This window comes from Haemaphysalis longicornis, unplaced genomic scaffold (assembly GCF_048455015.1).
Source record: "Haemaphysalis longicornis isolate Haplotype H1 unplaced genomic scaffold, Haemaphysalis longicornis Haplotype H1 scaffold_12, whole genome shotgun sequence".
In the NCBI taxonomy this organism is placed as follows: Eukaryota; Metazoa; Arthropoda; class Arachnida; order Ixodida; family Ixodidae; genus Haemaphysalis; species Haemaphysalis longicornis.
The window spans coordinates 98,820,791-98,845,991 of NW_027526225.1; the positions used below are offsets into that span (position 1 = coordinate 98,820,791).

Below are 25,201 nucleotides of genomic sequence, written 5' to 3' on the forward strand. Positions count from 1 at the left end.
ACCAATTCTAATCTTTACTTTGGGATGACGTTTTGATTTACACACGCACAGGACACGGCCAGTGACGCGAACGATTCCCCTTCGAGGGACATACGGTTATCGCTTAGCTAAAAGCCTTTCAGCTGCTGACGCTGCGGTTGTTCGGAGCGGGCAGCCGAAACCGGAGCGGGCTGTCTAAAACGGTGAGCTAAAACGCTATAACTGCTGGCACTGCGTGCTCGGCGCGAACGAGCGCCGCCCGCTCCCCATATGTACCGGCGCCACATTGGCGACATATCTGTGAATGCTTGGTGCATTAACTTGAGCAAATATCGATGGGCACGTGGGTCACGCCCAAAACCATGCATGTGCAATGCTCCCCGCTCGGGTTCTACAAGCACTGAGGTGCCTGCGAAAGAACGAAAAAGATCGGGCCACCAACATTGTTGTGCAAGGGCAACTGGCCTATAGAATGGTTGGAGCTGCCTAACTTCTCAATTTTCATTAATATTACAATTCTGCTAGTAATCATCCCACCTCACACAGTGCTTGCAGTCAATATATCTCATTGGAGGGAACTTGTGGCGGTATATGTATTGCTTTCTACACGCACCGAATGCGCTAAGTGACTCAGCCGTGAATGCGCCAAACAAAGGCGTGTTCTTGGCAGCCATTTCCTTGTTCTATTCCCGAGCCACTGCACCACGAACGCAAAACATTGCAGTGCCATCAGAAGTTAGGCGGCATGCTGTTTTGTCTCCCTTTCGGTGCGCTGATTTTCTTCAAGAATGTGTGGTTAACTCAACAGCATGCCTGCCGAGACGTGCACGCGCTTCCCGCGCAAGCACTTAGCGCAGCTGCAAGCAATTACGGGCCGCGTTGCTCTGCGCATGACCAACACCCTCAGCTGCGGTGGCGGAAGTACTTCCAGTGCTTGCAGCGCTCTTGCGTCATGACTACAAGGCAAGCGTGCGAGCGAGGAGAGGGCAGCATATCGCAGTGGGACGCGCACCCTAGCTAAGGTGGCTTCCCTCGCTCCCGACATTACTACAGCGCATGTCCGTCTCTTTTCGACGGCCGCTGACGGCACCGGTCTCTTCGGCCATGCGTTGCGCGGTTCGTATTTCAATTGTCCATGACTGCACAGGCAGATACCGATGCTTACTGTGTCTCTAAATATAAATGTCAACACGTTCTAGGCCAGCTTCCCGGCAATCCTCCACTTCCGATGATGCTAAGTGTGGACTGGCGGCCTCTTTTAAATGAGTCGCCATCTTACCGTGTACGGAATAATAACCTGAGAGGGCGTTATAAGGGTTGATGATTTGTATTAAGGGCCCTTAGTTTTAGAAATAAATGGTGGTGATGGTGACCATCCTCGGGAGTTATTTACTGATGGCTCAATGATTGCTGCTGTTAGTGGATATGAAAGTCTATGTGCTCGTCCTTTTTGAACGATTTTTAACTTTTTGGAAAAATTTGAGACTCACTTTCGGCCTGCCCATGGCTGCTACAGCAATGCTGAGCTGCTTCTTACATCCCGCGTCCAGATCGTCGACGAGATCGCTGACGTGCCGCTCAAGATGCACCATCCTGAGCGCGTTTTCGGCCGACACTTTGAGCCCCCTGGGGTCCAGGCCTTTGAGCTGCAGGGAGGTACAACTAATCAGCAACAATTAGGGCATCTCGCACGCCATATTAACGTGCACCTAACAGAAAAATAATTCGGACCTGCTTTTCTTTGGATAAAAAAGAGCAACTGCAGCGATTAGTTCTTAAAAAGGTTCTGGATTATCAGTGACATATGTTTTTATAAATTTCGTTGTGTATGTAGCACCATTATACACAGCCTATTTAGGTTCACTGCAGGAAGAAAGGCTGTCCCATTGACCACCACCCGCTCCTTTCCTGCGCTGGTCCATCCGTTGTCTCCGAATTTTCTCAGTTTGTCTCTCCATCCAGTAACTCGTGTTCCCCTTTTTTCTAGGCCCGTCTCGTGGTATCTATTGGGCTACCATTTGTCAGTTTGTCCATTTACGTAGCTGTACAATTGTAACCTATTAGTATAACAGTACAGTTATAAATTTAAACAGTAATATATATTATACAACTTTATATAGTTGAGAGGAACTGCAATAGGCCTCATTAGGTGGAAAAGCTTTTTGACATTCGTTTAAGCGCATAAACTTGCTATCTTTTGGGTACTCAATTAAGGAAGGCTGCAATCATGCGGTTCACAATTAGAAAGTGAAAGTATGAAATAAAATGCAGTAGAGCTCTAAGGAAACGCTTTTTATAGGTTAGGAGGAGGCCGAAATTTCTTGTTGCACATGTTTTGTGCTCTGAGGCGGACGCAATGTGAAAGAAGAGTTGCAGCCGTCAGCCTAGTGATTGAATTAGTCAATTATTTTTATGTATTTGTAATTTAGAAGTCCTTGATTTGGAACTATGCTTGTGCCATGCGGGTAGCGTCCAGTCCTTGAATGGAAATCAGGGGAGCACTGCCCGATCTACTCAACTTCTCAACAATGGTTCCACGTCTTCAGCTTTGTAAGTACATGCTTACCGCTCCGAAGTATATGAGGTGCTCCCAAACAGTCAGATCGGGAAAGAGGATGTTTCTCTCCGGGCAGTAGCTCATAAAACTCCGCGCTGCCACGGTATCCTTGCTAACGTCGAAGCCACAGACGTGAACTGTTCCGCTAGTAGGCTTAACAAGGCCTACAAGAGAGAGCGTGAGGATGGCAAGGTCAGGGGAGACGGGCACAGCCAGCTTAGTTTTCACTGGAACACGCTTCGTGTAGCGCAGCAAAAAACGGACAACCACAGAAAGACGCAACGGGCACAGGCACTTACTTTCAACTGAGCTTTACTCAAACAGGGAGGAATTGAAACATACAGGCGGGACACTACCACAAGAAGCAGAGGCCGATTGCCAATGATTGGAAACCCCATGGGTCCCTATTGGTTTCCGAGCTACCGGCCACTCATCGGTAACTCGGCTGAGAGATTGATGGAGCGCCAAACGGCGACCGGAAGTAACGTCACACGGAAAGCCCATCGAAAGCCGAGCTTTAGCAGACGGATAAAAGCGCATTTTGTCCACGCGCTTACCGAGGGCCACGCGCGTGCGAACATGACGGTTAGCGCGGTAAACAGGCAACAACGCAGCAAAAAGTAGTTACATAAAGGGCCACAGAACCGTGCCACGAAACAAAGCATACTCGAACTAAAGTGCAGCGTATTCAAAATAGCGTGCGAGATAGTGTTATTTATACGTACTCTAGGAATGGATCATTTGTGCGTCCTAACGCAACGGCGTCCGCCGGACTATTTGAGCGTTGTGCCTTTGCGCGTCCTTTTTCTCCGTCGCTGGGCTGGTGAATGGACGCGTCGCTCCGACGACTGCGTCTCTTTTGTGGCATTGAAACCGCTGTAGTACTCCTGTACGTTTCTTTGATGTGCGTTTTGGTATCGGTGGTTGTGTTTGAATATACCTGACTGGTGGAATAACATCGTTTGCCTGCTGCGGGCGGCCGCTGAAAACGCGAATCACCATTTCATTTTTATTTCCGCTGTACGGGAGAGCTTGCGCTCGTTCCCGCCAAAACTTCAGCTGTCGTTTAGAGCAATTGGCGCGCGTGAGTGCTGCTTAGTGTTGGTTCTTGCGAAGAATTAAGCGGTCACATACATGTGTTTCCATTTGTGGGACGCCAGTTCTAGCTACCGTCTTTCCGGCTTTGTGTTTTCCGAACAAGGGGCCGTGCACGTACTGGAGGTTCACGACGTTCAGCATGCGTTGAAGCAAGACTCGTGTGCAGTATAAGAGCTGCGGATGTATTAAGCTGGCTTCATTAAACTGTAGCTGCAAATGAAGCTTTCGTTTCATTATTTTCTTGCGCTTTACTGCAGGCGCAATAAACGTTTCTCCAAAGCAACCCAATTGAGCAACGAGCGACAAAGCGATTACACTACCGCTGGGCTTCTCCGTCGGTTCCGTTCGCATATGGCGTGTCTGACGAGGCAAAAGTGAGCAACGGCGACAGAAACACCGTAAGCAGTTTAATACCCAAACAGTTACGTTTGTGGCGTCGCTTTAATTGTCGCTTTACTTGGTTACTCCTTAAAAATATAACCCATTGAAAGGTCACAACGCTTCTCATCTACCTCCAAGTTGGCATAGATGTCTTGAAAAAAAAAAAAACGAACGTTCGTGCGTTCCGAATTCATTGTGTAGTGCGTTGCCTTGTCAAAATCTGATCGCGTGTTGTTAGAAAACAATACTTAAGCTAATAAAACGTTGACGAAACGACATTTCTGTCACGGTTAATTCATTTATGTGACAACAGTAGCCACAACAAAATTTCACCGGACCGCTGGCGTGTTGCTTTGTCTATTGGACTTTTTTCATATTACCTTGCGCGACTGCAATAAGTGTGAATTCCATTTCCGGTGAAATTCCGGACTGTTTTCTAGAGAACGAGCCAATTAACTGCTACCGTAAAACGCGGTATTGAAAAATAAATAGTGCAGTACATGTTTCATCGCGAGTGTTAACAAGCTAAAAGTTTAGGCTGAATATTTTCACACGTGCATGTGTTAAGGATGGTGCTGGGTGCTTTATTTCGTAGGCAGCGCGCATTTAGCATTGTGGTGAACGATTTTTTTACTTATTACAGGCGCTACAACGCAACGGTGTTTCGCGTGGACAAGTGGAGGATGCAGCAGAGAGAACAAGCCTTCGAAGCTGGACTATTCTACAATAGTGCTGTTCAACGACATATTGTGATGTTGGCAGGTCGGCGAATTACCGGGGATAGGTTCTTGTTTTCATTTACCAGGATGTGTCGTTTTGTAGGCATCTCAAGCAGCTAAACGAAGCATATATCGCGCTTCATGAGCAGCGCATTTTTTCTCGACTATTGTGTTTGTGTTTGCTTTCGTGTTTGTGTTTTGTACAAACTTATTTCGCATTCTTGCCACTGTTAAGCCAGGTTTTTCGTTGTGAATTTGATGTGCATAATAAAAAAGTAAGCACAGAGACCTGGTGTGTTGTGTTGCTCAATTGTTTTTGGCAAGTCCCGTGATTGCTTCGCAAAGTTGATGCAGTTTGTTTATTGTGCCTCGCGGTCCAATGTCTGTTTCATACGTGCAATGGTACATGAAATTATTTAACGAGTGCGCATTAAATAATTTCCTGTATAATAGCAAGTATAAAGCAGAAATCGGGCCACGAGGCAACTCATAAAAAAGGCATTGTCTATAAATAGTGGCCACAAGGCCAAAAATGTGCATGAAAATAGCGTGGGATCCACCCATTGGCATTATCATGGCAAGATGCTTTGCCAAGCGTTGTCCAATATTGGCCTTCCAGAGCTTGGCCAATTGTTGGCTTGTCACCTTTCTCAAACACCAGCCAATAATGGCGGCCGAGGTACTGCCAAGCTCGGACACAATGGCCCCTGATGATTTGCCATGCTTCGGCTCGGCAATTCTTGCTGCTTGGGATCATACACAACAAAGAAAATAAGCAAACATCATGAAGTTTGCACACAAAGTAATTCGTAAAAGGATGTAACGTCAAAACAGGCAGCACGAGGAACTGACTTTGGTGAAGGCCGTGTCTAGAGTGCCGTCCGACGGTATTATAAGCCCTCCACTATATGGACGTCCACCGGCATTTTGTGGCAAAATTTCCGCGTCTGGCAGTCCATAGCTGTAGATAACGTTAAGCTAGGCAACCTAACCTAAGCATAACATAAGATACCCTAACGCACACAAAGGAGTCATTTAAAACACCAAAACTAAGCTAGGGCATAAAAATTACACCTCAAATAATAAAAAAAAGCAACCGAGGCAACAGCAGGTCTCGAAACACCGAGTTTGGGATCAAGAAGCTAAGACGGACCTCTACACTACAAATTTTTTTACACCCTTTTTTGTATTTATTGCCTGTCTTTGACACTTCACAACCGATTACATCTCAACATTGCAAATATGTACACATACAAGAGGTGGAGTTGCCAGCCACTACAGGGCTGACTTTGTCCATTTAAAATGCCCTCATATTGATTAGTTGCTCTATTTGCGGCAGCCAATCCGGTAGTTCCTGGTGGAACTTAAATAACTTCAACAAATCGAATGCTCTCTTTGAAATACTCACTTGCACGTCGCGCATCAACATCATTGTACAACCACGCTGTACGAGAGCGCCATATACTATGGAGACCCGGTGCCATGACTACATCATAAGGCACTCACTCCATCCTCATCCTCTACACTACAACGACAGAGCTGGCGTCTGCACTACAACGACAGACTCTTTGGCTCGTGCTAGCCTAGTGTTAAATATTCGAATGTCGTCGGACGGCACTCTAGACACTGCGTTTGGTGAAAGCCACCCCTCATTTAGAGAGCCAATCTCCTCACGGATAGGGCTACGGATGGTGCGCTCAAGCAAGGGTCCCCCAGGCGTGCTATCTCAGCCGTCTGAATAATTTTTCTCGCCTTCTGATTGGCAATCCGCGCAACGACTGCACAGCACTTTAAGCGGGGCGTACAGCTTCAATCGCGGGGGGTGGCTTCCACCGTAGTCAATTCCTTGTGCACCTCTTTTGACGTTACATCCTTGTGCGACTCCTCTTGTGTGAAAATTTCCCAATGCTTACTTCTTTGTTGTATATAATATTGTCCCGCCTTCGTATTTTGAATTCGTGCTGGCGACAATAAAACTCAGTTAAAAGTTAGCGCTTGGGTCTTTCTGTGGTTGTCCGTTTTTTTTTTTTTCTACACTACACGAAGCTCTATTGATACCGATTAGTCCAAACCCAAAATCTGCCGATTCCTCTTACCCTTATGAGGGTATCGGCCGTCCTTTAAGTTGTTGCTCCTGTTTATAACGCACCGACTCAACATGTTACACTGTAAGGTACTTGCAGCGACGTCCTCCTGCGATAGTGCTGTATGATAATGATCATGCAAAGCAGGCAGACTAGATACCGACTATGGGGCTCTTTCCAGGGGCACTTTGTAGGGGCAGGTATTAATCATCCGCCAGGCTTCCCATGCTAAACCTTGCGAGGCTGTGTATCATATGAAGCTGCTTTTCCAGTAAGTACAACGTTTCATTTTCACCTGATAGCATATGGCAAGGAGAAGGAACTGGCAAGTGAATGCATTTTAAACATGTACGCACTGTGACTGCGCACGCTTCAGATGAAGACAAACTTTGGCACGACGTCTGCCTTTCCAATGCATGCCTTGCATATTTTAGGATTTTTCTGGAACATGATACGGCATAGTTTGCTGGCTTCTTTTTTAAGAAGGCACAGCTAGGGACTTTACTCTGTTTTCATTTTGGTTTTCATGCCAAAGCTAAAACTAATTCATACTCATTTGTTAGAACGAGAAAATTACTATACTCGGTGACAACTTAAGAACGGCACCGGAAGTTGCCGCTGTACCTTATCACCGTAGCCGGATGTTTCTCCGCGCGGTGCAAGTAGGGCGTTACTGGGAATATTTTGAACATGGCGTGAGCCGTTCCCGTGATTTCTTGGACTTAATATGCTTATAAACGACTCCGGTGACGACAAACAAACTGTGTGAGACAAGGCAGACGATATCACGCATTCATAGCAAACCCCTTTCAAAACGCGCGCGCACTGACGTCACGGGTCCGGCGCTTTGGCGGAGTGTTACACTACATGAGGTGGTGCCGTTCTTGAGTTGTAACCGAGTATATGTGAAGATTGCAACAGCAAGTTTTTTTATGTATTTAATCGCTCGAACAGCCATTGATAACGGCTAATGTTTTGACGAGAGAACACCTAACAGGTTCACCGATTTCCAGGAATTGTCGCCCACCTGCAATAATGTTTAGCAGCGTTGTCTTGCCGGCCCCGTTTCTTCCAACCAGGGCAGTGCATTTGTTCTCGTAAATGGTCAGGTTGATGTTCTTGAGGACCTGGTAGCCGCCGTAGTTCTGGGCGAAGGACAAGCCACTCTGGTCACACTCCAAAGTAGCTGCTTCGCTAATGTTGAATCGGTTCGGAGTCGAGCTGCTCATTCAGCACCTTTGCTGGCAGCAGTTTATTCGAAAATGAAGCCTTTGTGCGCCTAATTTCATAAAGAGCACATTTTTACGTGGCGGCAAGGCAAAGATTAGACGAACCAAGATAGCGAAAGATGAACGATATTTTTACACTGAGGCTCTTCGATTTACAGCCTCAGACTGACTGCGGGTAGTCCGAGGGTAGTCCGAGGATTCCTTACTTCATTGAAATGTAGGTGAAAAACGAATGTCGGACTGCTCCTCGGGAAGTCCGACACTGTAAATCGAAGAGCCCCACAGTGTACACTGGCGGTCATGACAGAGCCCGTTCCGGCGACGCACATCATCTTCGTCCTCAATGGTTGAGAGGACAGCGGTATGCTTTGCCTCCCTCTTGATGTCCCGAGAAGACAATAGCTAACTGCCATGTAAGGCGGGACAAGTACCTACGTGGTGTACACGAGCCAAGTTTTGCACGAACCCTCAGACAAAGTACGCTTTGCGCTTCACTTTTATGGCCGTTCTATGGCATCCGTTATCACCGGCTTCTGACCCGACGCGAGCTGTGTCCAATTCGTCACCATAGCAATGAGTGTCGCTGCGTCTTATTCCATCACATCGGTGCAGGCTTATGCCGTGTTTTTCACAACCTCGCGGAGGAGCTGGTGGAGGCCCATCGCATAGGTCAGCTGCAACGGCTATGGCACATTCTGGGAAAACTCGGCTTACGAGCTCCGCTAATCACCGACAGCAAGCTTCAAATCCCCCCGAATATCCATTCTAATATACTGGTTCGCCCACCACCGCGCAATATGCACCCAACTTACCACAGGGGGCGGCGGGAGCAAAGGGTGCGCGCGCTCAATAAGCGACTCCCCGTCCGACCAGACATTCTTTATGTGGACGCGGCTGACTACCGCCACTATGATGCGTATGCGATAGCAATCATTAACCGCCCTAATTCCCCGCCAGTTGACTCAATTTCTGTCCGCACCATCAATGCTGCAACGGCGGAGGAGGCGGCAATAGCGCTTGCCTTAACGCACCGGCCGACTCCCACAATTGTGAACTCCGATTCGAAAACGGCCATTCAAAATTTTGCCAACGGGCTCGTATCCCCACAGGCACTCAAAATTCTCTCTCAAAATCCCCCCTCCACCTCAGTAGAACTGATCTGGACCCCTGCTCACGCCGGGCTAGGAGGTAATGAGGCGGCCCATTCTGCTGCTCGAGGGTTCACTTGCCGAGCCGGCCCCAGCCTCGTCCCCTCGCACGGTGCCAGATCAGCTAGAGATAGCCTACTCAGCTATCACGACATAGCGACACGTTTCCGCCTTGTCCGCCGTGTATATCCCCCTGCTCACGTCAGTCTCGACAACGTGCAAGAACGCACGTGGCGCCTTCTGCAGACAGGCAGCCTCCCCTGTCACGCGCTGCTGCATCGCATTAATCCGTCCTTATTTCCCTCCCCGAACTGCCCATCATGCGGCATTCCCGCCACCTTATCCCACACCATGTGGGCTTGTCTCAATGATCCTTTTCCCTCCATCACCTGCGACGAGCACTGGGAGAGGGCGCTGGGCAGCTCTGATCCGGAGGTTCAAGCCTCCCTGACGAATCGGGCCGCCAGGCTTAAGCCAGCGGCCACCACGTCCCCGTAACAGAGCTTGGCTAAATAAAGTTTACCTCCTCCTCCTCCTCCCTTTTTACTGTTAATTTGTTTCAATCGAACAGCGTTACCCCCCCCCCCCCCCATTCCCAAATCGATACGTTTGTTGTTGTCTGTCGCTGTCGTAGTGCTTTGTTACCGATTCAACAAGTGCGGCTAAATGGCCGCACTTGTTGAATCGGTAACAAAGATTCTTAGAATCTAGCACTTTATATCCTAAGCATAAAAAATCTACGATGCAAATTTCTACATCTAGAGTTTAAACTAATAAGCTGTAAATAGAAAAGTTCACAAAAGTATGTGCGCGCTTATTACATTTAGGTGAAGTAGTTGTGATATCAATGACCCTTAGGTAAAGGTTAAACTTTATTTATGAGGGTTCGACAGGTAACACCATAGAGCTCGCAAAGCTAGCTTTACTTTTAGTTTCTGCGTGCCGGCTTCCTTGTTTCTTTTAGCTTGGAAGTATTGTAATTAGTCAGATGAGCCGTATTTATTGCGTCGTCTTCGAGTTGTCAACAAGTGTTTTGGGCGCCATTGTCAGCGTGATAGAAATGTTCTGGTCACTGTTTGCGGTTACTCGACAAACTAACACGCTTTTTACTAACATTGCGTAAAAGGGTCTTTACCTGGTTAAGGTTTCTGATAGCAATGAGAGGCGTGGAATCTTCCTCTGACCGTTCGAATCGCCTCGGATCTGTTTCCTCGCCGGTTTCTGCCCTCTTCGCTTCGGTCGGTACAGGGAACCAGTAGCTGGGCTGTTTCATTACAAAAGGCATAAAATACGCAAGTTTCAAAATTATTCAATGTACAATGACTCCTGTCGTAGAGTGTCTTGTAATCAGCGCATAGTGTACTAGAGGTTACCAACTCTTTATAAGCCCTTTTGGTTAATTAGCAGTCGTGGCTATGGGCCCGCTCGGAACTCTGTATACCTTTAAAAATATATCCGGCTCACTTAAATGTGCTAAAATGTATTAATTAACCCACGTTCTGCTTACCATTGACGTGTCATTTTTAGCCTTCGCCAACAGCGATGTTGCTGATGTCACAAGACGTTTGACTTTTGGCATCTAGTGTGAAGCCAAATGCGAGGACTAGATTGTGTTCTAACGAGAAGTTCATTTTTTTTCGCTAAAAACCGCTGCCAAATTTCATGTTCACAAGGTGGATGTCAAGCTATTCAACACTAGAATTGTCCCCTCGAAGTGCCTGCACTGTTGTTGACGAGTCTAAGCGTACTGCAAAATACTTGACTAAGAGCTGAAGTTAACGGCCCCTTATATCGAAGAAGACCGCAAGTGCAGTGCCACAGTGTGAGTTGCCGAAACAGAAATGAGTGAGTAAAAAAGACTGATTTTACTATGATGACGTGGCGTATACAGAAAACACAGACTAAAGAACCTGTGCGTTATAAACCCTTGATAAGAGCACCAGGTTGCTTGCCACTGATTGCGTAACGCAAGGAATGTAGTACGCGTCGTCAAAAGAACACTCCTTCAAAAAGATTACTAGGTTTTTAGAAGGCTCAGATCACAGCTTACTGTAGAAGTGAATTCTGTGGCACCATTGAAGGCGAAATACAACTTTGCTTAATTTGAAAGAACTAGAACTTGGCAACTCACTCAGCTCCATTTGAGTCATGACAAACGCGTTTTAACTGAAAAAAAATTCGTGCTACAGAATGAAGTCACTAAAAACGTATAGTTATCAGTGTGTTAATCGCATTTTAGCTTTCAAGTGATACTATCAAAGCGAACTAGAAGTCCCACTACAGTCACCGAGCCATGTTTCACAGCGTTTCCCCAAGTGGGCAGCCTCCGGTCGTACAAACAAGATTCTGTGACGTCCGTTTTTTATCTTTATTGCCTAACTTGGCATCACACGAAAGTTACATGCTTAACATGTTAGGTTGATGCTATTAACACCTTGTCATTGATTGATTGATTGATTGTGGGGTTTAACGCGCCGACGCCACGCAGGCGATGAGGCGCGCCGTAGTGGAGGGCTCCGGATTAATTTTGACCACCGGGGGATCTTTAACGTGCGCCGAAACCTCGAACACACGGGCGTTTTCGCTTTTCGCCTCCATCAGAAAAGCGACCGCCGCGGCCGGGAATCGAACCCGCGACCTCGTGCTCAGCAGCGCAACGCCTTAGCCACTGAGCCACCATGGCGGGTAACACCTTGTCATGCTTAAGCAGACAGTTAAAATTTGTGCACTTTCATCCCAATGAAATCATTCATGATAATCACCACATCATCATCACACCCCTGTGCGGAGTAACGTATACCGCAAGGCATTCCCACAATATTTGCCGATTTCGCGAAAGTTCCACCTGTAATCGTTATAATAGCGTAAATGGAGATAATCGGTCGAACAAAATTTTGAAGAGCTAAAAAATAGAAAAAATATAAAATAATTACGGAAAATGGCGAGCGCTGTAACGCCTTGCATTTCGACAATAATGAAGATTTCGCTAATGTTTCACCTGCAACAGTTATAATAGCGTAATTGGAGATAATTAGCCTGATAGAATTTAGAAAAAACAATAAATTTGGCTGGAAAAACTCACACTCAAGACAGGCAACATAAGAATGCTACGAATTAGTAGATAATTCTCTGAATTTTTACTGAATTTTTTCTGGGTCAGAAAATGCTGCTCACTAGCAGTCCTCGATTCTGCCATCATGAAGCAAACCTGTAGCTCATGTAGTATAATGTAAGCTGGTAAACAAAGTTAATGAACTGTAGGCGTTCCCTGCCGCAACGTCTACACCTTTCCAGCCGCCACACTGCTAATGACTTTCGCTGGAATTGTGTGGTGGCGCTGGAGCCAGTAGCAACGTTTCTCCAAACAATGACGGCTGCAAAGGTGTAGGCATTCGGAAAATGAAACTTCCATCAGAATAGGGGTCTGGCACTCTTTACGAACTTTAGGAGGCCTGTAAGATAGTAGGGTGTTGCCGTACATGCGAACGATGTATTCTGGGTTAGCCGCGCTTACGGAGAGAAAGAACAGCGGCTGCAGCGTGACGGGTGTGGCCCATGGCAGCACTTTGGGCAGGTAGAAGATGAAAAACCCGAGGACAAACACTTCGGTCCAGCTGATGAGCCAGAACTCCCAGATCCTCACGTGTCCAACGCCGAGTGCGAGGTCGTGCAGCTTGCTCCAGTGGGCGCCGTCTGCGCGTGCGCAAAGAATGAACATAGCAAGGAAACTCCCTTTCTTCCTGACCAACCCCCTTTACTGCAGGCTGCATATATGTATTCAGCGAATTGCGAGCCGCTAACAGCGAAGGTATAGGCACCGCTGTTTGCATCCGTGGATTCAGCTAGCAAAATATTCTGGCTTTCAGCGTGGCTGTGGTTTTGAGAAGAAAAACTTCTGGCTGGGCTAGTTGGTGAATAGATGCCATGATTTGAAGCGCAACAAAAACACAGGGACGATGAACAGAGTAGACGAGACAGGCGCTATTTTATTCGGCTACGCATGTGCTTATATTCCCTAGGAAAAGACAGGGCTAGAAAAAAGGAGCGTACACATACACAGATGATAACAAAACCAAATATGTTTACAGCAAGTTTTCCAGAAACACCATTTCGCTACTGTAGAGAGCAATCGAGGTATCACCTGCAGAATCATCCGCTCTCTCCCTGATATAATACGCTTCGGCTATTAGAGGTCTATTAGACCTTTCCAGAAACTGCAGCGCCGCTCCTTCCCCTGGCGGGCGCGCGCAAGGCGTCATGGGAACTGCGTGCGCGCGCGGGGCGAGCGCCGACGGGGTGGTCGCGCCGTGCGCCGCGTTCGCGGCGTCCGTCAAAGGACCAAGTTTAAAAGGATGGGCTTGCAAAGTTATGTTGCGCATCAATTAAATCCTCTTTAAACCATAGAACCCAAAATAAGAAATAAACTCCGCATCCTTCTGAAGCTGCCTGCACCGCATGAGAACCTTTTGTCGTCTGCTAGCAACGTCGTCTGCTAGCTGCTGGCAGTTGCAAGCGTCTTCGTGCTTTTTGCTGCCCGCGGGAAAATAGAAATTCCTCAACACGAGGAAATAAAAAACAAATGTGCACTTGAGCTCCCAAAGAAAAATACAAATAACCAGCTCTTGCCTCCGGTAGCCCGCGGGGAGCTGTGTGCGAAAACGAAGAAGCTCATATCGTGTGCACACGTTATTCGTGATGCATTTCCGCGTGTGTAAAGCTACACTCGTTTACGACCTGCCTTAGCGTTTGTAGTTCACGCGATACTGACGATCTGGCGCCAAGGAAGCTGCAGGAGGCGGAAAAACGTGCTGTATGATCGGATGGGACAACAATACGCTACGAGACCGGCATGTTTCATTGCACAAGTTTCCGAAGGACAAGAAACTTAAAGAGGAATAAGTTCGCCAGATAAATCGCCAGGGTCGTGATGGCCGATTCGCTTTGTGGGAGCCGTCCGCGCATCACAGGATATGTGGAGCCCATTTCAACGCGAGCAGACGCAAATGTTACATGAACCGTATGCGACCATTTTTCCACACCGGGTCTTCTCCGAGAGGTGTCCTCCGGTAAAGACAGGTACGCCCAGCATTATGACGTAAATTCCAGGCATCCGCTTCCAGGCATCCAAGACGAACTAGTGATATGCAGAACTGTCGAGATACTCCTGTCAGCTCAGAGTAATCAACGCCCGTTTTGTAATGATTTTTAGCACAAACGGCGTAACAGGGCATAAAGCAATATTTTCACTCCAGCAGGCAACGATGCGGTTTCTCCAACGACAGCGACTGCCTGCAGCCCGTTTCCTGCGGCATTGGAGTAACGGGGTTTAAGTTCAGCATTTCGACTATTTATTTTCGGTCGCTCATTGTGGAATTATTTCCCACTTTTAAGGTGTGGTGTACTTCCTGTGAGAAAACAAAGGAGACAGCTCGTCATAGCTGACCCAGGATTCTTGATCGAAGATGAGCTCCGTGAACTTGGCGTTAAATTGAACAGATCCCCCATGTTAAATGGTCGGCGTCAACTGACAGTAACGGAGGAAACACGCACACGGCAAATCGCCAACCTAAGGAGACACGTTGAGCGAGTTATTCGAGAAGTGAAGAACTTGAGAATACCGTGGTATGTTTTCCCAAATGCGATGGCTGACAAGCCAAACCGGATACGGAAAATTTGTTGCTACCTGAGCAACTTCACACATGAACCACTTCTCAGTTGATAATTAAGCAAAATGTCAACTATGCGTGTTTTGCATTAGCGCCCTCTGAACAGTTTTACCTTTTAGTCGGTATTGGTTAGTTTTTCTAACGGAGTAATTAAAAGTGTACGTGTCTTTTTTTCGACTGAAATAAACATTTCTATTTTCATATTTACACACAGCAGAAAACATCAAAAGAGCTTAGGATTGCACAATAAGACTCGCCACCTCTTGGGCACCAGTACTTGAAACAAATGCAGACATAGTGTAGCATGAATGGACGGGATACACACTGCAACTCCCCAAAATGCAGCAGTTTGTTGAAGAAATGCGGGCGGTGGTAAGAATGCTGAAGTTTGAAAAAGAAGCCAGTGAAGAAAACAGCTGTCCAGGACTTGATTGATTGATTATGGGGTTTAACGCGCTGACGCAAACGCAGGTGATGAGGCGCGCCGTAGTGGAGGGCTCCGGATTAATTTTGACCACCTGGGGATCTTTAACGTGCGCCGAAATCTCGTACACATGGGTGTTTTTGCTTTTCGCCTCCATCAGAAAAGCGGCCGCTGCGGCCATAGGCGTGCGCAGAGTTCTCAATTTGGGGGGGCAAAGTGGTTACCGCTGCACCCCCCCCCCCCCCCCCCCCCCCGAGCAACTCCCGACCTCTTCTCACTGAAGGCCTTGCGGTGCGAACGCAGTGCAAAGAGGGATGGTTATAAAATTTTTATTTCAATGTGATGGAATTGCAACACACGCAAAATATTTCTGAGCAGAAATTTTACTTTCATGTGTTACATCGGCAAGGCATGGGGCAAATTTGGCGCCCCCTTCAGATGATTAGGGGGGGCGGCCGCCCCCCTGCCCCCCCTGTGCGCACGCCTATGGCTGCGGCCGGGAATCAAACCCGCGACCTCGTGCTCAGCAGCGGAAAGACTTGGCCACTGAGCCACCGCGGCGGGTCAGCTGTCCAGGACAGCAGATGTTCTGCATGCATCACACAATGTTAAACGCCGAAGCTGCACCGTCAACAAATGCTCCCTCCACAGGCGCTGTCGCGCACGGCACGGTTTGGCACGGTAGAGCTACATGAAGAGCGGCCCGGGCGCAGCGGCGGCGGCTGCTGCGGCGCTCACAGTTCCCAGGCTGCTTTGCGGCCGCCGTTTGGGGGCGCGCGCAACTTTCCGGAAAGGTCTATTCCCTCACCGCCCTGTTCTTGCTATTGTTTAGTATTCTTATCTCTTCGAACCATGGCTCACAACCGCAGGCACGAGATTGGGGTGGGCAAATGTGCTCCATTATCTTTTCCAAGCGAGATAGCGCCTGTCTCGTCTACTCTGTTCTTCGTCAATGTGTTTTTGTCGCGCTTCAAATCACGGATGCGGTTTTATAGCAAAGCCTTCAGTTTCTCTTTTTAAATTGCGGAAGAGATGATGGCAGTGGCTGGCTGGAGCATGCCATTTGTCTTTCCACACCCGGCAGGAAATGAATTTTTCTTTCTTAAATATTCGGGTAAATATAAAGTACCACAATTTATGGAGATATGAAGATACCTAAGCCCATTCAAGTCTTGCGCGTGAGTATAAGCTTCCTTTGCGAACGCCAACGGATCAACCTCAAGATTAAAAGGGCTCTGCTGTTGAATCAAACATGGGCAATTATACATTTTATTTTTAACACTCTTCCTGCTTGGCTTCCCCTGTTATCGTTCTCTCCCTCAATGCTTGCTTTGTTTTAGAGGCGAAGCCCCTTAAAGGCTGGGGCTGTTGGCGTCTCCTGACGTCGTCGTCGTAATCGTCGGTCGTCTCATGTAGTCACGGTATGAAAACACCGGAAACTCGTTTACGCCTCGCGCTATTACGTAACGCGTACTAAAAAGACACCGGAACACTCGTTTACACCTCGCGCTGGCGCGCTTCGTAAGCCCTCATTCACACAGCCGTCACCTTCTCCGTCACGGCACCGTCACGTCAAGAAACCGCGGTGGAGACGTAAACGGAGTGGCGTTCGTAGTGGAGCTCTCCGTCAAAGTACAGGGTCGTCTGCCTAGTGATCAGTTTAGCCTAGAATTGAGCGCGCTTAATCTGAAAAGTAAAAAAAATGGCTCAGATTTTTACGTGTGCTCATTTTTCGCTAGATTTAGCCGTAAAAATTTGTTTTCTGATTGGCTGGTTTACCACAGGGCATGCTCCCGTCGCGTTGACGGAACGGAAACGTAGAGCTCAGTTTCCCGTCGCCGTCGCACCGTTTTCGGCGAGAAATCACCCGCAAAACCGTCGCCCATGACGGAAGACGGTGACGTGACGGGGTGAAAAACGGCTGTGTGAATGAGGGCTAACGCGCACTAAACACCGGGACACTCGTTTAGGCCTAGCGCTTGAGAGCTTCGTGCTTCAAAAACAGACTTTTACAGCATAGCTGTATACCTCTACCCCCAAGGGTTTCATCTCCGTTAGTACCACAATTTATGCGCTGTACCATTTCAACTGAAACAATAAACTCAAACTGAAACACCTCAAGGATGTGCCTCATCTAGCAAGGGTAGATGAACCAACATGAAAAGGGATATAAAGGAAAAGGGACGGTGGACGTAAGTGGAAAAATGAGGTAGGCTTGGCTTAACTTATAGAGACTGTAATGGAAGGCATTCTATCGGGAATGTGGATATTTACTGTTTCACGGCCGATTGATGCTTCAGGCCGTTTTTTGTCGAAACCGAGCCTCTGAAAAGCGAAGTATACGCAATATAAAACTGTTCCTTTTAATTTCTCCTCTAAATTGTCGGTCACAGGGATTGCGTGCCCATACAACGAAAGCGGCACATGCAGTTCATATTGTAACCCTTAGAAACGATTTAAAATCCTTACGATTAGAATTCCCGCACAGATGAAGAGGTAGTCATTGTGTAGTGAAGCCGTCCATGGCGCGATAGCTTGTATGAAGGCCTTGCTGAATGCAGTAGGTTGCTGGGGAACAACTTGGAGCAGGCACCGATACCTTTTGAGGTGGAGAGCCGAGTTGCACGAAGCCGACACGGCTGAGGGCCGGACGGCAAATCGGAGGTGTTTGTGTGTGTGTGTGGGGGGGGGGGGGGGGGGGGGGGGGAAGGAGGGGGAAGGCTTTGCAGGCAAATAGAAAAAGTCCGCGAATTGACAATACTATGAAAATAATTGGCAATAATCGAACGAAGTGTGAAGACGGGAGCAATGCCAATTGGAAGCGATCAATGCTTTGTTCTTCGTCCCGTACGTCTAACCTCGTTTGAGGTCAAAACTGACGTGTGTGACTTCAGATAGGAAGTGACAGGGTGAGGAGCGGGGTTCTGACGACGAGGTTGCCGACCCACGACTTTGAGCAACAAGATCATAACGAATAACTCATTCAACCCCACAATAAAGAAGGCAACCGTAAACGAATGTACCAAACTGTAAGTTGAGGAACGAAAGACAGGACGAAACATATGTTGCCATGGCACCGTCAAGGAGGACCTCAGAGGCGGAAACCTCAAGCCAGACCTGGTCACTGATAGAACGAGGAACTGTGCATTTAGGACACCGCCGACCTAAGGCTCTAATGGCGAGCAAATTTCGCCCCGATGGATCGTTTGAATGTGGAAAGGAGCGTCGGTAGTACGTGTCTATAAGGATGACAACACCTGCTCCTCACATGTACAGTTATTTGGTGGGCTGTTATGAGGGAAGCCACTACGTGGGAGTGACTCGTGTTAACAGAACACTAGTCGCTCCCGGTCCTTTCCCTTCAGAACTGCAGTTAGGTTATGGGTGGACAGAAAAGAATATCCTGGAACCATGAGTTCTCCTTGTAGCTTCTGCTGTCCCAGTAATGCAGGTCGCCAGTTCAAGGCACACTTCCCCGCTGCAGGGGCTCAGTGGATAAGGCGTTTAGCTGCTGAGCCCACGTACGTCGGTTCGCTTCCAGGCGCAGTGGCTGTTTTCTTGATGGAGGCGAAAACTACCGTGTGTCGAGATTTTCGGGCACATTAAGGAGCCCCAGGCGGTCAAAACAGTCCGGGAACCTCCACTATGACGCGCCTCATAACCCAAGTGTTGATTCGGCGCATTTATTTATTTATTTATTTATTTTACCCTCAGGGCATACAAGAATTGTAGAGGGGAGGGGCTTACATAGAAGCAAAAAAAGACGCCAAAAGCACGCGACAAAAGTTTAAGGATTGTACACACAAAAATATAAAACAATATTTAAGAAACTGGTAAAGCAAATGTAATAACCGCAGCCATAAACGAAATCACACTCGGGGCAAAAATAAAAGCAAATGGTAAGCACACATCATTCGCCGTAAAAGTACACAGTAACGGCGGATCGACACAAGCACACAATACACTAAGAAGAAAAAGAAAAAAAAGAAACAATAAACAACGAAAAACAAAAACAAAAAACACAAACATTAAACCAGCGTAAATCAATCAAGGGCCCACGCACCGTCGAAGTCGTTCTGGATGGCTAGCAGCGTGAAGACGTGGTACGCCGACACGCTGGGCACGAGCGCAGAGAGGAGCAGCGTGGCTCTCGCCTGGAACACGAACTCGACCAGGGATCCCGTGGGCCGGGCCACACCTGCCACCCACAAAGGGAGGAGCACCAGCAGCACGACGGCGGCGAGCAGCCCTCGGTTCACTGCGAGAGAGCATTGCCGAAGCAAATGTCGCCGGTTCCGTGCCTCTGAGGTTTGCACTTGTCGAACGGGGAATGCATTCTGTACGTAAACACACTTAGCGATTAAAATGGAACTGTAACTTAAATGGAACGCGCGGAAAACTGCTGGGCTATGAAAACTGAAACATCAGCGCTGGAAAAGCAAACGTGAAGAATTGAGAATAACGCTCTTCTGCAAAAAAAAGGCACAGCTCGCATTATTGCAAAAACTGGAGAAACAGCACAGCTGGGGTACCCTCTCTCTTTGTCGGAGCCGGTCGTTGCATTTCACATGGACTTCAGAATTTGCTGCTGAAAATTCTCTATGACTGGCAGATTCTGATCGTTTTGTCCGCAGGTTTTCAAATATCTCCCACAGTGGACCGCGTTAGCATACGCTAGAACCGGCGGCAACCGCCTTCGCGAGCTCGGCATCCGTAGCGCGAGCGTTTCTGTGCTTTCTGCTTCAGGCACGAACCGGCGAGTAGAAGAGCACGCGAGAGATCACGCCAGGAACGCTGGGCAGGATGTTCCCGAAGGTCGAGCAAAGGCGGCGCACGCGATCACGTCTAGCTAGGCGAGGCTTGCCTCCGCCTACGCGGCTGGGCGAAGGTCGTGCCGGGCGCCTGGCGTCGTGTGAGTTTAACAGCGGCCCACAATACAGCACATGCTGTGGGAGTGCTCGGGGCTCCCGACGGAGAGAAGAGCCCATCTTCCGCCGTACATAAAAACCCTCCAAGAGTGGGCATCGCCTCCCCTGGGACGGACTCACCCAAAAGAGACATGTCCCAGTGGACTTTCGCCTGTACCACAGGGATACACCAGAGATGTAGACGCCCTCACCTTCTTCACCGCCTTCCCCATCCATGACTAGAACTTGAGTCCCCCCTTCCGAGTAAAGAATTATAATAGTAGTAATAATAGCGGAACTATTGTGCAAGCCGGAAGTTCGCTTTTGCAGGAGAAATACCAAGAAAATTCCGAGCGCTCGTGAACACGTGCCTCGCGGCGACCGCCAAGAGTCCCCGCCACGCGCAGTGGCTTTGGAGAAGGAGGAGGAATAAACTTTTATTAAACCGCAAGGTGCTGGTGTCAGGGGCACCCACCCGGTGAGAGGAGTCCTCAGTCCAGGACCCCTTGGAGTCTACCGGCCTTCTTCGCTCTCTCGACCAACGTTTGCTGGTCGGAGAGGTCAGAACTGGTCAGCATCTCTACCCACTGCTGAAAGGAGGGATTGGGGTTTGTTGTGAGTTGCGGCGTATGGGAGCACTCCCAAACGATGTGGTATAGGGTGCCTGTCTGCGGGCAGTATTTGCAGTTGGCAATGTATTGTGTCGGGTACATGGCGTGAAGTATGCTGTTGTGAGGATAAGTGTTTTTTTTTTTTTTTTTTTTGGAGTCTTCGTAGCGTGGTGGAGTCTTCTTTGGCTAGTCGGTGGTCCGGCGCTGGATATTTGCGACGAGACTGTCTGTAGTGCGACAATATTTCGGCGTATGTGTGAAGAGGCATAGTCTTTGGATATGAATCTCTCTGGTGCTGTGGTTCCCTCTCGGAGACGGCCCGGTGTGAATGTTCTCGGGCTGCGGCGTGAGCCGCTTCGTTTCCTTCGAGGGCGGTGTGTCCGGGCGACCATACGAGTGGCTTTGGAAACAAAAAACCTGGCAAAAACCCCAAGGAGCGAGAAAATGCCAAGCGTTTGTGAGCGTGAACCTCGCGTCGACAACCGAGTCCCCGGCTCCCGCAGCGGCTTTAGCGAAAAAAAGAAAATGAAAAGCTCCATGCGCTGTCATTAAGAGCTACTGCGCATGTAAAAAACCTCCAGCGCTAATGCTAAAGGTGAAAAGACGTCCTGCTTGGGAGATGCCACCACGGCCGCCGCATTCTTTCGAAGCCATTACGGATAATTGTAGACATAGATTCGAGTGTACCAATCCTCCCCGAGACGACTTGCTCATCCCGATACCCCGAGTCGATGAAACTTGCGTTTACATGGATACGACAGTAGCGTATCGCATTTGATTTGTCGCATTACCATACCGCGTCGTATCGCAAGCAGGACAATTCGCTTGGGGGACGCGTCGCATCCGATGCGCTAAACCAGTGTGGAACGAGAACGATAATGCGACTTTCCCGAACGCATGTAGCAGCAGTCGCATCGCATTTCTCCTGTCGGCTCGGGTGTTGGGAGCTTTAGGCGTAGTATCGTGGCGGATATTTGAAAGTTTATTTCCCATAATGTTCATACACATCTTTATCGAGGGAAATCGGAAAAAAGTTGCTCAATTGCAACTTGAGGGGCCGCTGTCGGTATAACTGCGGATGACAATCCTTAATACAACTTTTCACCACATCATCTCCCCCTTCTCGAATGTGGAACTTTATTTCCGCGTTAATTGCCGTTTGAGCGATCGGTGGCCAAGATATCTGCTGTAGCCTGTTTTGATTCTTCTGCGATGGTAGCGCCATCGTTCCGCCGCTCGCCGCACCGCGCCGCGGTGCCGGGTCGGACCGTCGATCTTCGCAGCCGGTCTGCATAGGCTAAGCATTGCGGCAGATATCTGATCGCCGCTTTTAAAATCAGCGCTGATGTCAATCCTTAGCACAACTTTTCAGCACACTAGCATCTACTTTTTCGCATGTGGAATTTCTGCGAACAGATGGATTTGGAGGAGTGGGGAGAAGCTGTTGCTACCGAGGTGTGCGCCTGTTCGAGCCCCGCATACACTGGCAGGCGCAGCCGGTGTATGCGGGGACCGTTTCAGATGGCACTATTACCTACTGTATCCATTTCTTGCGAACGACGCGCGGAATGTACACAAATTTAGCTCAGGGGCCGTCGTAGTTGGTCGGGTGGATCGGGGAACGAGCGGGAGGTTTCGCTTCACCCGCGATAGACGCCAAAACGAACAGAAGCAACTTGCCGGCTACCGGAGCTGGTAACGCCGGAAAATGCGACCCCGAAACTCCCAGATATGACACACGGTGGCGCTAGTCTCCAATGCGCATGCATGTAGACGCAAACGCGTCGCATTTGCCCGATTCGACGGACCAATATGCGATACGATACTGTCTCATTCATGTAAACGCGAGTTATGGTGTCCGGCACGGCTCACCTACAACAGCTCCGCCATTCAAGTCTTGCGGTTGGGTGTAAGCTTCCCTGAATTTTTTCTCTTGGTATTTCTTTTGCGAACGCCAACGGACCAAGCGCAAGCTTAAACAGCTCTGCTGTTAGAACAAACATGGGCAATTATTATATAAACACTCCTCATGCTTGGATTCTCCAGTTATTGTTCTCTTGTTCGCTTTGTTTTCACTGTCATCGTGTGTCGCAAAACACAGGAGTAAGCATCCGCCAAAAACATGGTGCCAATATCCTTTGTAATCATTTATTAAAACTCTAGGTACATCAAGTTGCATACCAGTCCGCGTGCCGCCGTGCGGCACAACTACAAAAAGCCGTTATATTTGAAAAAATTGGCTCCAAAATCCGTGCTGTGAAGGTGGTTGGAAGGCGAAGCTGTAACCGCATCCACAATTATTGCCCCTGCGACGTCACCTGAATTCACACACGTGGCTCTACAAAGAGTGAAACCAGAAATTCTGCCAGCCGTCACCTGGAATTCACGGGGGCGGCGTCTCGAACGCAGCAGCGTCGGCCACGGCCGGGCTAGCCTGGCCGTGCGTCGGCACAAATAGTAGTATAGTAGTATCTGTTTATTGGCGTAAGGGTACCTATGACCCAAGAGCGCCAGACTATTGGGGGGTCTTTCAATGTTCAGGCATAAAATATGTATGAGTTGAGTATGGTTTTGACTAAAAAATGTATCCCGAAGACTAAAACATGAAGATGCTCATAATGATGGGTAAAAGAAGAACGGAGAGGAGCGTCTTTCAAAGCGTGAGGAGGAGGGCGGCACGCGCGGCTACTGAGTCATCTCTCTCACTGCCTCTACCTCACTCTTCTTTCATGTTTTGCGTCAAAAAAAGCGCCCTCCCCCGCCTTGGCCGCTGAATCAAAACCACCGCCTGTCTCCCCCGTCTCCACGTGTGGCCGTAGCTCAGTCGCTAAGGCAACGGTCCCTCGCTACGCTTCTCTTCGAGCCCAGGTTCGATCCTGGCGGTGCCAGTAGTTTTTATTTGGCCTGGTTGGGAGTTTCTTGTGGCGTACGCCACGACGGCACCGTTGGCTCGTAAACGTAGAATTTAAAAAGGAGGCCCGTATAAAGGATCATAAAATGAGCCTGGATGAATACTGGTGCTGTCACACAAGCGAAAGGATGGCAAACGCCTGGTCTCTCGTATTTGTTGCCAGTGAAATGTAATTCTTTAACCGTGGACGACCTAGCACTAGAATTACCACACTTCTTGGTCTTATCCCTGCTACGATTGCAGCTTCAGAAGTGCGCTGTCTATCCATCGCCACAGAATCCAGAAATTTGAGAAGTCCTTTCTACCGTGCAATAACGCAAGCATCTACTAAACATTCCAGCAACATCTCCTGCTGTATTTTTGTGACAATTCTAAGCGTTTGCAGTCGCCTTTCGTTTTGGTCCGTATTTTTAATCGTGTCTAACCAAAAGAGAACTTGTCAATAGTTAAGTAACCCAGAGCGTGCTCGAGATACGCTCACCCGAGTTGGCGACGCAGGCAATGAGCATAGCCTGCAGCACCTGCAGCCAGGCGAACGTGAACAGCGTGACGAGCACCAGCGACGGGTCGGTGTCCTCGAGGAAGGCGGTCCCGGTGAATCCCATTTGAGCCACGGCCACGTACATGATAACCAGCGATTCTGACATGAAGAAGACCATCTGGGCCGCCAGGTTGCCGACCCAGTAAGACATGTCCTCCAAGCCCATCAGCCGTTCTTGCTCCTTCAAGAGGGAGAATGACCATCAGCTGGACAATCATCTACAACGGCCATGCCTTTGCAGTCATGCAAACCATCAGCAAATGTGTACCCTGCATATTAAAGGCGGAAAGTTGGGCTAGTCGTTACATAGCATAATAGAGCATGATTACTACCGAAACAGGAACAAAGACACGATGCTAGACTTCCACTGCCTAGCGTCGTCCTAGTTGAAGTCTAGGATCGTGCAGCGCTTCTTTCTCTTGTACTTGTGCATGTTTGCGTAGTAATTATGTATTATTGTGCTGTATATTTATACCATGATCAATTCAACCTTCCATGACCCCGTATAACCTAATGTGTTCGCTGTCCGAGGACTTGAGCATTTGTCGCAAAAGCTCAGCGTTCCAGCGACATCTGATTACCTTGATGCCCGTGGTGCTTTCGGTGACTATTCGGCTGATGAGCATGCCGGCGGGATAAAGGAAGACGAAGACGAAGAACCAGATGACGCCTGTCCGGTAGAAGGACACGTTTTGGGGAAAACTGGGAGATGGGAAGGGCTTCACGGAAATCTGAAAATAAAGCAGCGTGGCGTTTTTGGCTTTTGGCAGGTACGACGACAGATTGCCGATATCCTGCTTGGGTGAGGTTTGTTTAGCATCTAGAAGAATCGCTGCCTAATGTTAACCTAGGAGCTTTGGCTGGCCGAATTTTTTATGACAATACCCGGATGAATTGGAATGTGATGGGATTGTTGCAAAATTAAATAGAACACTTGCTTTGTTAC

At 48.5% G+C, this 25,201-nt stretch overlaps 1 protein-coding gene across 1 annotated transcript in view; it reads right to left on the reverse strand.

The window, feature by feature from the left end:
* LOC144163058 (ATP-binding cassette sub-family A member 17-like) overlaps positions 1-25,201 on the reverse strand; it is a 72,806-nt gene that overhangs the window by 41,089 nt on the left and 6,516 nt on the right. The window contains exons 4-11 of the mRNA XM_077693849.1: positions 24,837-24,986; positions 24,196-24,436; positions 19,349-19,543; positions 12,710-12,888; positions 10,331-10,459; positions 7,846-7,963; positions 2,546-2,700; positions 1,470-1,625 (exon numbers count right to left, since the gene is read on the reverse strand). Of these exons, the coding sequence (XP_077549975.1) occupies positions 1,470-1,625; positions 2,546-2,700; positions 7,846-7,963; positions 10,331-10,459; positions 12,710-12,888; positions 19,349-19,543; positions 24,196-24,436; positions 24,837-24,986 (1,323 nt within the window). The remainder of the gene's footprint in view (positions 1-1,469; positions 1,626-2,545; positions 2,701-7,845; positions 7,964-10,330; positions 10,460-12,709; positions 12,889-19,348; positions 19,544-24,195; positions 24,437-24,836; positions 24,987-25,201) is intronic.